The following is a 12,011-nucleotide window of genomic DNA, read 5'->3' as shown; positions in this document are numbered from 1 at the left end:
ATGTACAAAGCTGAAATAAATATATCTATCCAACTCCCATCATCTGTCGGCAATGAGCAAACCGCTCTGTTGGAGTGAGGTCTGCAGGATTATCATTTGTATGCACTTTGACAAGCTCAATGCTCTTGCTGTCAAGTACATCTCTAATGAAGTGATACTTCACCTATATGTGCTTTGTCTTTGCATGAAAGACAGGATTCCGTGCTAGCATGATAGCACTCTGACTATCACAATGGAGAACATGTAACTCTGTGATGCCAAGCTCTCCCACCAGACGTGAAAGCCATAAAGCCTCCTTGCATGCCTCAGTGGCAGCTACATACTCTGCCTTTGTAGTAGACAATGCAACACACTTTTGTAGCCTGGAGATCCAAGAGACCGCTCCTTCTGTGAAAGTAAACACATACCCAGAAGTGGACTTCCTGCAGCCCGCATGACCAGCATAGTCTGCATCCGTAAAGCCAACAATAGATGCTTTCTGCTTTCCAAAGCAGATGCACAACTCCTTTGTGCCTTTGAGGTATCTCATAATACCTTTCATTGCATCCCAATGCTTCTCGCCAGGGGTTGCCATGTATCTGCTAACCACTCCCACTGCAAAAGCAATGTCAGGACATGTAGCAACCATAGCATACATCAAACTGCCAACGGCTGAAGCATATGGTATCTTGGCCATTTTAGCCTTCTCATCATCAGATGTAGAGCTGTCCTCTGCACTGAGTTTCATATATGGAGGCAATGGAACCCCAATTGTTTTCCCCCCCTCCAGATTGAAGCGCAGCAAAACTTTGGAGATATACTCTTGCTGAGATAGATAGAGTAAACCTTTAGATCTATCTTTGAGTATTCGCATGCCAAGAATGTGATTTGCATCACCTAGATCCTTCATGTCAAAGCTGCCATGAAGACTTTGCTTCAATGAATCCAAGGCATGAGTATCCCTGCCAGCAATCAACATGTCATCAACATACAAAACCAAGATAATTAGGTTGCCATCTGCTGCCTTCTTGGTGTACAAGTAGTGATCCACTTGACTTCTATGAAAGCCTTGGGACTGCATGAATGTATCAACTTATGATACCATTCTCTTGGTGCTTGTTTCAGCCCATACAAACTCCTTTCGAGTTTACATACCATTTGTTCTTTCCCTTGTTCAACAAACCCTTGAGGCTGCTGCATATATATGTCTTCATGCAGATCACCATGTAGAAACGTAGTATTTATATCCATCTGTATGAGGTCCATATCCTCAACTGCAACCAAGCCGAAAATGGTTCTCAATGTAGTCATCTTGACTACAGGAGAGAAAACCTCATCGAAGTCAATTCCATGCTTTTGCTTGTACCCCTTTGCAACCAATCTTGCTTTGTACTTTAGTGAGGAACCAGAAGTGACTTTCATTTTGTAAACCCATTTGCATGGAAGGGTTTTCTGCCCTTTAGGCAAGTGTACCAAGTCCCAAGTGCCATTTTTTTCAAGAGATTCCATCTCTGACAGCATGGCTTTACACCATTTCTTGCTGTCCTGTCTGTCCATTGCTTTCTTGAAGCAAAACGGTTCACCACAGTTTGTCAACATGACATACTCAGCCACATTAATTGCACCAGGAACAAATCTGTCAGGTTGTCTAGTAGCCCTAGATGATCTCCTAACCCAATGGTCATTGTTTGCGGGGTGTTCCTGCAAATTTCCATTTTCAGCATGTTGTCCTGGCATTTCAGCCTGCAAACCAGCATTAACAGCTTGCTGTCCTGGCTGTTCCTGCACATGTAATGGCTCATTTTCATGGGCAATAGCTGGCTGATCATTTTCAGCATCATTTCCTGCATTTAGAGGTTCATTTACAGCAGGTATTTGCTGCTATACAGCAGGCACATTTTGTTGTCCAAAAGGTATTTCTTCCCGGAATACAACCCTACGGACCTCCTCAATCTTTTCGGGTTGTTTGTGTATGCAATCTTCCCCGAAGATAACGTCATTGCTGCGCACTATTTTCCTTTTCTCAGGATCCCACAATTTATACCCCATTTCACCCTCGTCACCATATCCTAGGAAAATGCATTTACAAGACTTTAGCTCAAGTTTGCTGTGTTTTTCTTGACGAATGTGCACAAAAGCCTTGCAGCCAAATACTTTCAAATGAGCATATGAAGGTGGCTTGTCCAACCACGCTTCTTGGGGAACTCCCCCTCCCAAAGACCTATTTGGTGACCGATTAATCAAGTGAACGGCTGTCATAACAGCTTCTGTCCAAAAACCATGGGGTAATGCAGCATGAGACAGCATCATACGGACCTTATCCTGTATGGTCCGATTCATACGCTCTACAACTCCATTTTGGGGTGGATTATGAGGGGCAGTGAGCTCCCTCTTTATCCCTTTACTGTCACAAAATGCCTGAAAGGCTTTGGACACATATTCCCCACCATTGTTAGAGCGAAGACACTTAAGTGTCTTATCTGTCTGATTTTCAGCCAATGCCAAGAATTTTTAAAACTTGTCAAGCACTTCATCCTTGCTACGAATAGGGTATATCCATACTTTCCGTGTAGCATCATCGACAAAGGTGACAAAATATTTCTTTTCCTCTAAAGATAATCCTGGCATTTGACATACATTTGAATGTACTAACTCTAGAGGAGAAGATTTCAAAGAAAGAGACTTTTTGTGAGAAGTCTGTGCATGTTTGCCATAAATACAATGATCACAGTGCTCAAAATCAGCATAACGAAGACAAGGCAAGTAACCCAAACGAGAAAGCACTTTCATTCCTGTTTGACTCATGTGTCCCAACTGGCCATGCCACAAAGAAACACTTGGCTGCTCGGTCACGGCAACAACATGGTCACGCACACTAGATACATGAAGTGGACACAACGTATCACTCTTGTAACCTCTGGCAATAACCCTAGATCCTTTAGAGATCTTCCATTTTCTATCACCAAAGGTGGTATGAAAACCATCATCATCTAGCTGCCCTGTGCTGATCAAGCTCTTCTTGAGCTGAGGTACATGCCGTACATGCTGAAGTGTAAAGACATAGCCATGCTGAAACTGTAACTGCACATTTCCAATATCTGCAATCTCGCATGCATAGTTGTCCCCAAGATGGACAACACCATGTCGACCCCCTGTATATGCGGAAAACCACTCACGATGAGGGGTGACATGAAAGGAAGCACCTGAATCAAGAATCCAGGTATGCATGTCATCATTTGTATTTGCAAGTAGAGCATGTGCACCAAAATATGAAGAGACAAAGAGTACATTACTCCCACTGTCACTGTCATGAGTGACTACATTCACCTCTTCAATTTTTACACTGTTTTTGTTAGGCTGGCTGTCCTTCTTCTCTTCCTTGCAATCATCTGTCTTTTTGCCTTTTTCTTCTCTTTCTTCCATTTGTAGCAGTCACGTTTAAAGTGACCCTTCTTGCCACAATGATGGCATTCAACATCTTTCCCACGTGATTTACTGCGTCCCTTGCCATCATATTTGCCCTTTTGTTGTGATCTGCCCCTAGTATGCAAAGCACTGGAAGACTTGCTAGATGCATTGTTCAGCCGATTCATCTCTTCCATAAGTAGAGCACTCTCTACATCAGCATACAAAAGGATCACATTAGAATTGCTCATGGTAGTCCTGAATGTATCCCAACTCTCTGGTAGAGTGCAAAGCAAGAAAGTAGCCTTAAATTTCTCATCAATCATGAACTTCAAGGCAACCAGCTGGTTGAAAATGGAGTTAAACTCACTCAAGTGAGTAGACTTTGCTATACCTTTTTTCCTGTCTAGTCCATATAGCATATGCAGAATCCAAACCTTCAATGTTGAAGAGCAAGGCATCAGAAATCGATAGCTCTATGGTTGAGCGTGCAAGCTCATTCAACTCATCCCAACCATCCTGTTCCACGTCCACAGGCTTTGCTTCTTTAGTTTTGATCGGCTTTGCCTGCTTCTTTTGTAACAGGATATTGTAGCATTGTTTTTGCCACACTGCAAAATTATGTGCGCCTTCAAGCTTCTTTATATGCATCAAATTACTGCTGTCATTACTGCCAGCCATGGTTTTCAGCTCAAAAGTGACCAAAAAACCAGTAAATGCAGGCCCAAATTGTCACCCAAGTGACCAAGGTACAAACAAGTACCAATCAGCAATAAATGGCCTCACAGAAGTACAGATTTCAGATCTGTAATTCAGATTTCAGAAGCACCAAACCAAGTGCTACAGCATGAACCAACTGATCACAGCTGTTCCAAAAGGGATGTGCATCACTTTACATGAGAAATCCCAAAATTTCAGCTGCAATTTCTGTTGTACGTGTACCCACGGGCATAAAATTTGACACGAACGGTCAAAAGCCCCAAAATTTTGTGCTTAAAAGCGTCAAACACACATTTGCATTTCTTCTATCATGCATAGGACTGTCCAATTTTGCCAAAATAAAGCAATTTCAGCAAAACCCTCAAATTTTACCAAGTGTTGATGTTCAAATTGCGCGGAATTCAACCTGCATGTACATAAAATGACCAAATGCTGCACAAATTTTGCCCAAATCGCAAAAGCCCCAAATTGCATGGAGTCCAATGTGCCTCAATGTCGAGGAATTGGGTCAATTGAGCCCAATTTGTGCATGTACATGAAAAGCCCCAAATGTCGGGGACAAAATGTCACAAATTCTTGCAATTTCTGAGACAAATATCACTGTTGCATCTTGCGCGCATGAAATCTGGACAAATCCCCAAATTTTCCAAGTCATGCGTGCACTAATTTCAGTGAAATTGAAAGAATTTCACTAGAAATGTGAAAAGCCCCAAAATTCCTGGGCAAATATGCACCGACTTTGCAATTTCTGAGTTAGATTGTCCAATTCTATGTTGAGATCCCTAGATTCGAGAAAAGCCCCAAATTTCTGAGCCAATTTTGCACAGATTTGAAGTCTTGTCCTTATGCGCGCGAAGCCCCGTCAGGGGGTGAAGCAATTTTCAGAGATAAAAAAAAAGGTTGAATTTTTGAAGGAAAAATGACGGGGACAGGTCTGTTGACCCGCCAAGCGTCGCCTGACAGTCACGCCCGCCGGCTGGTCACGTTCGTCAGCGTGCGATGCAGTCCCGTCGCGTGCAGCTGTCGCGCCCTACTACAGAACCTGATGGCCGCCTGTTGCAACCGATTGCCGTTTGCTATCGGTGAGTCTATGAGCCCGTTGGTCCGTGCCTTCAGCGCCACTTTGCCACGCCGACAGACGTCCATTACGCCTGTACCTAACCAGTCACTTGGCACATCGTGACTGTTGCTGCCCTTCGCACTTCTGTAGCAGTTGACTGTATCCTTTGCTCACGAGCCTACCTGCTGCAACCGACTGCTCGACTCTGACAACTCCTGCTCGTCGAGTCCACCTAGGACTCCTGCAACACCTGAGTTGTCTCTTGCCAGCTCTGATACCAGTTTGAAGGAATCGAGTAGGCATGGAGATCGAGACAGACAATCATTACGGGCAATGAGAGAGACAGGGAGAGTGCGAGAGAGTAGAGTATAGAGTGAACACGTTTTTCGGTACAATGACGAGTGTACCACTTTAGGTTTTAGATAGATATATGTATGAAAGTACAATGTGCTAAGGGTGTGTTCACACCTGTGCACATATAAATGGCACGATGGCCCTTAATTCCCAACACTTGATTGCTAATCCAACAAGGTTCGTGCTTCTCCAAGAAACAAGCATAGTTCTCTCATAGAGAACCTTGTTGGTATCTCACTACTATTGTTTGATCCTCTAAGATCAACAAGCTCCATCATAGATAAACTCCAAAAGACACAGTACCTGCATCTCTCCTAAGAGTCTAGAGGGCTTTAGGAACTCATATAGTGGCATTAAAATGTAATGGACCATCTCACAAAATCATACACTATTGTTTGATCCTCTAAGATCAACAAGCTCCATCATAGATAAACTCCAAAAGACACAGTGCCTGCATCTCTCCTAAGAGTCTAGAGGGCTTTAGGAACTCATATAGTGGCATTAAAATGTAATGGACCATCTCGCAAAATCATACACTAAGATTCTAGAGGCCCCTAGAAACTCCTACAGTGGCATCGAAATGCCACAAAAACATCCATTAAATGTCCCCTCATGAGTTTCCTCCAAACAGAACAATACCTAAGGAGGAAGAAGAAACGCCCTCTAAACAATCACATCATCTAACAATATCCCTGCCCCAACTCATGGGAAGATTGTGGCACATGCATTGCTGAATATTGTCAATGAAGAGGTAGAGGGAAACCATAGAAGCATGAGACGGGGAACAAGAAACAGGAACAATGATAGGAACAGTGATGGGGATGCCAAACCCATGGAATGGGGAACGGCATTTAAAAATTAAAGACACTACCCAAAACTCAATTACATGCTAGCAAACCGTAAAATACATATTTCATAAATAGTAAACAATGAACTAAGCTGAAGTAACATGCGAAAAGGCTACAACTATCAAGGCTATTGTTCTCAACTCTCCAGCAAAAAGGCCCAAAGGGCAATTGCAAGCTGGCCCCTAGGTAGGTGGCAAAGATAAGAGATGATAAGAGAGGACTGTAGGTGGCAGTCGAGAGGGAGAGGTGCAGCCGGACTCCGAAGGTTTGGGTTTCATGAAGGCAAGAGGGACAAGCTAGGGTGTCACAAAGGCATGCGCACGTGCGTTACAAACACAATACATCATGAATGTAGTCAAAAGAAGCATACAAGAGTTGAAACAAGTGCATGCAATAAGAAAGAAAACAAGGTCATGAGCTACAGATCGAAGACAAGGCAAGCATTCCCAAAGGCATTCCTGACAGCTAAGTGGCGTTTTGAAACATGTTCCCTTGTCAAGGACAGGATAGGGAATGTCCCACCCAACAAGAATGCATTTCCTGCAGCCCAAAATTCGTCAAAAACAGCATTTTGCCATCATAGGGCCTATGAGGAAAACAAAAGAGGTAGAAGGGTAGAAGAAGGTCAAACCTATATGGGAAGAGGTGGGACTCCAATTGAATAACCTACGTGGGTTATAGAAGTTACAATAAAAAAAAGAGGTCCAAGTAAGCCGTTGAAGAAGATATCACAACTACGTACCTCCTATTACCTCAAGGACAAAGGAACAATAGTCAAGACAATTGGAGGCATTTGGTTCTAGAGGAGCTTGCTTCTCTTGGAGGAGGTGGTTGGCTACTTTGTTTGGAGTCATACTTGGGGTTTTGTTTCCTAGTTCTCAAATTCCCAAGAGCTTTTGTTAAAGGTTTGAGGAATGTATCCTACTTGTAGGGAACCAATTCTTTTGATGGATTATTTCTAGAGCATGGTGTTTAGGGAGATTAGTTTAGGATCTCTTTCCGTGTGTGCATGTGTGGGAGGGATCCCCACCCTTCATCGTGTGGTTTGCCTGATTATTGTGGGTTGTTAGTGGAGATTCTGTCTTTAGAGGTCCAAATATAGATCTTGAATCATTACACTTCTTCCTCAACTAGAGATCTTCCAGTTCTTTTCAGGCTTGGAGTTCTCTCTCTTGGTGTTGAGGAGGTTAGCCATTGCTTCTCAGTACTGGAAGATTTATGGCTTAATTCTTGGTGTAAAACACCTGAATGTTCTTATTTTCACCATCATATGAAGGTCATTTTGTTTAGCCACTAAATTTGGGGTTTTAATTAACCCATAATCAAGTCTCTTTAAACCAGTGCCAAACACAGTTTAAAATCAAGTGGCTTATTTTTATCAATAGGTGAATGCATCCCCAAATCCTCAATAGATAGGTGCCTATGTGAATGCATCCTCATCCCACATTCATTATTCCAGCCAGCTACCATCAGCTCTCCTCACGCCCACTGCTGTTTACACCCCTTTGGTGCCTATCTCAGTTTGTGGAGCTTATCAGAGTGCTGTCTCTGCTGTTCTCAGCCATACTACAGGTGGGTTACCTGGTTTCATCTGTTGCCTGCCTAATTTGGGACTTCCTGGAGCCAGTCATCATCATCTACAGCTTGCATTGACTGTTTCCAGCTGCTGCTTGCCTTTCACAGCACTCTTGACCACTATTCGTGATCAGATCAGCCTGTGTTTTTTGCATCTCTTTCTTGCTGTTTGGCCTGGACACCACTTTGTGGGTTTGCCCCTCTCTCAGCAGCACCCTCACTCCTGCATATAGCACTTGCTTGGGGCTGCCACCTTGTATCTTGTTCATTGCTTCTGTCATCTATGGAGATTCTTCAACTTCTGAGTTCATGTCTCCATTCCTTCTTCCGCTGCCATTCTGACACTATGCCAAAATCAGGCCAAATCAAACATACTAAGCCACTACTTGAGGTTTGGTTGGGCATACCGAGCCAATGCAGCATGTATGGGTCCAGCATTCGTGATGAGAAATGATGGCTTCTCTGAACATTTATGGCATCCATGTCAATATGGAGTAGGGTTTCAGCTGGAAGTTTTCAGGTTTGGTAAAGATGCTTGGCAATTTACAGCTTTACAGAGTTTCCATGGTAACTTTCAAGGAATATTAAGCAAACACAGGATGTGTTTTCTGTTCATATGCATGTGTTTACTGCATTGTGTCATACTGTACTGATTAATTATGTTTGATATTCTATTAGTTCTTTTGTAGTGACTGCAAGAAATCACCTAGTCTTGGTAACTTTTAAGCTCTTTACAAGCTGAGTGTCCAAACAATTTCTGGTTGCAGCATTTTTGGCTGGTGCAGGAGGTACAGTGAAGCCTTGCTTGAAGTTTTTCAGGTAGGTTTGATCATACTGACTAATTTGCAGTGAATATTTGCTGATTGACATTATGATGCATTAGCTGAAGAAACCATATTTTCCTGTCTGTGTAACAGCACTTGTGGTTGCCCATATGGAGAAGGCTGCCATTTTTCTCATTATGTGCAAGGAGGATTTTCTGCTCTTACAATGTCAGGAGTAGGTGTAACAGGCTCTAGAAGGGTTCCAGGAGTTTTGGGTTTGGCCGGCCTTGCTTTCCCCTCTCCATCAAGTGCTGATGGAGGTGCCAACTTGGGTGGCTACAAAACACGCCTTTGCAATCGCTATGGCACCAAAGAGGGTTGCTGCTTTGGCGAGAAGTGTCATTTTGCTCATGGTGAGAAAGAACTTCGGAAACCAAACGGAATCAGCTTTGGGAATCAAGAAGCTGGCCGCTCAACATTTAGTTTTCCTAGAGATCCTGCATTTACTGGAGGGCTGAATGGAGCATACCCAAGTCAAGATACCGCTCTAACACACCAAGGGTCTGTGGTTACTTTTCATCGGGAACCAACTCCACCTGGTATAGCAGCTGCAGCATCCTTTGGAGCCTCTTCAACTGCCAAGATCAGTATTGATGCAAATATGGCAGGAGCTATCATTGGTAGGGGTGGAATGCATGCAAAACAGATTTGTAGGATGACGGGTGCAAAAATTTCAATCTGTGAACATGAGAATGATCCTAATCTTAGAAATGTTGAGATGGAAGGAACTTTTGACCAAATAAAAAGTGCTAGTCAGATGGTTCAAGAACTGTTAATGAATAAGGATCCACTGCCCCCTAAACCTGCAGGGTTTGGTTCTCACAACTACAAGACCAAGATGTGTGAAAATTTTGCTAAAGGAAATTGCACATTTGGAGAATGTTGCCATTTTGCACATGGGGATGCTGAATTGCGTTTTCTTCATGCTTGATTCCTTCCATTTAAGAGTTAAATCAGTCAGGGTTTTGCTTTGGGTAAGTTCTTACACTAAGTGAAAAATGGAAACAAGAAAGATATGGATCAATAACAGGAAGCCAGTTGAAAAGAGTATGGAACTTACAGAACATGAAGCCTTAATCAGTCAAAGTCACTCATGAAGAGAAAAGCAGAGCAAATTAAGTTTTCAGAACCAGGAATTTCATAATAGATAACCTGTTTTGAAGTAAATTGGTGGCTGTGAACTTGCAAGAACATGAGAAAATGAAAGACAAGGGTCAAAACATCTGGATTGAAAAGTGCAAGGAGATACTGTAAGAATGGAAGTTGGACAAACAAATGTTAAAGCTCTCACAATCAGAAAACTTTTAAGGGATAACCTTTTGAAGTAAGTGAAGTTACCACCAATTTCAGAAACATGATAACATAGGAATTTGAATGAAACAAGCCTGTGATAATGATGAGTTCACATGGTTTTAATGGTGAAAACTAAAATCACAGCCCACGTTTTCATTTTCTTTATATGTTAGCTGGATATTGCAGTTCTTGACTGCATAATTCAGAGGACAACAGATGCCAGCCTGGTTAATCATGCTTTCCTCTAGTGTTTCTAGGTTAGTTTCTTAAACTGTTATGGTCCAGCTTGATGTTACTCTTGCTTGTTTGCTTGTAATCAATCTGAGTTTTTGAATGATAGGGATTTTCGTTGCATGTATCATCTGAAGACATGGCACAAATCCTGCAATACCTGGCATTTATGCAAGTGCTGCTCTTAATTTTTGAAAAGGAATGACTGCCTTTTGCTAGGACACCAGCTCATTCGTTTTTAATCATGGACTCCAGTCTTACAGCTGAATATGCAGCAGCTATGACAGAGAGGAACTTAGTTAGATAATGAGTGCTAACAGTCCATGATTTTCTGGAGTGTTCTGTAGTGTACAGGAATTTCATGCAGCTGCTTGTTGAGTGTTAGGCTTGTTTGATATTGAGTCACACGTTCCAGAAGCTGAAATTAACCCAGATTTTTTTGGAAGATACATCATAAGTCTCTGGCCAAGGATCTTATTCTATGCCTACCATAGAGGGAGGTGCATGTATGATTGTTATCCATTTCTGTTTTGTATATATCAGATTTATGTTCCCTTTTGTTGAGTGACAAGTTGTCTTGCATACGAATTCATATGCTTTAACGGGTCTGCATGTTGTGTGTTTGGTGTCTTGCTAACTAACAGCAGCCATGAGAAACTCCACCTTTCAGATGTTTAAGAATCTATTTGAAACCTTAATATGAGAAGAAGTATTTATGTTTTTTTCCTTGTAAAGCTTAGAAGGTCTGTATGATGCGCTTGGCTCCAGAAGTGGACATTGCTTGTTTTTTTGCTTTGTTTATTTGTTTTTGTTTTTGTTTGTTTTTTTTTTTTTTTGGGGTGGGTTTGGTGGGGAGATAAGACACACACACACACACACACACCCGGACTCCCTTGAGGAGGGTGCCTCCCCTCCAAATATTACTTACTGATATCTTTAAATTCCTAGCATTGTTTAAACAATTGATAACCTTTGCGTATGTGAGTTATGGCCTTGAATCAAAGATGCAAAGAGTGCAGCACCACTTATAGCAAGTTGAATTTGTTATTATTGTAGGCTGTGGATATTAACCAAGAAAGTGGGCAGGAGTCACTTTGTCATTTGCCATGCACACATAGAATAGCTCGCAAGGCGAATAACAATTTCTTTAAACTACAAGTTGAATATAAAGTTTCTTTCTAGGGACATTTTAAAATACTAATGTTGGTTGATCAATAAGTAGTTTTGAAAACTCCATTAGAGTGTGAGGAGAATAGTTTCTTTCATTCAATTGATTTGTCCAATGTTACCTTTCCCTAGTAAAGCCTACTAGATCATTTTAGTATTTGCATTCTCATAGCCATTTCTAATGAGAGTTTTGTACCTATAATTGTATTAAATGACTTACAAAAAATCCCTGAGAGAATTTGTGCGGCAAAATTTGATGTTTCTCTCTAAGGTGGATGCTTATTAAGTGGTATGCCAAGTCTCAAATATAATAAAAATCCAGTGACAACGTGAAAAACCCCAAGTAAATGAGTAAAAACAATTCACCCACATGTAAATCATTATTAACAAGTTTCAGTTTCTTCAACTTTTGGATGGAAGATTGGTTAGTAACCAAGATAGTGATAATCCCGAACACAACATAAGGCTCTAATCTAGAATGCTAATGAAGTATGAGGGAGAGTCTTAGTAAACAAGTCTGCCAAAGTTATTCTCTCTTTTATAATATTCCACATC

At 41.8% G+C, this 12,011-nt stretch overlaps 1 protein-coding gene across 1 annotated transcript in view; it reads left to right on the top strand.

Moving 5' to 3' along the window:
* Positions 1–10,339, top strand: part of LOC148039819 (zinc finger CCCH domain-containing protein 14-like) — a 39,415-nt gene extending 29,076 nt beyond the window's left edge. The window contains exons 2-3 of the mRNA XM_087694302.1: positions 8,709–8,760; positions 8,859–10,339. Coding sequence (XP_087550428.1) covers positions 8,709–8,760; positions 8,859–9,696 — 890 coding nt within the window. The 3' untranslated portion in view covers positions 9,697–10,339. The remainder of the gene's footprint in view (positions 1–8,708; positions 8,761–8,858) is intronic.
* Positions 10,340–12,011: the final 1,672 nt, after the last annotated feature.

The sequence above is a fragment of the Lygodium microphyllum genome, chromosome 2 (genome assembly GCF_053477565.2).
Source record: "Lygodium microphyllum isolate KBCC chromosome 2, Lygodium_microphyllum_v1.1.10, whole genome shotgun sequence".
Classification (NCBI taxonomy): domain Eukaryota; kingdom Viridiplantae; phylum Streptophyta; class Polypodiopsida; order Schizaeales; family Lygodiaceae; genus Lygodium; species Lygodium microphyllum.
The sequence above is the reverse complement of the archived record's forward strand: the minus strand, read 5'-3'. Positions and strand labels throughout refer to the sequence as shown.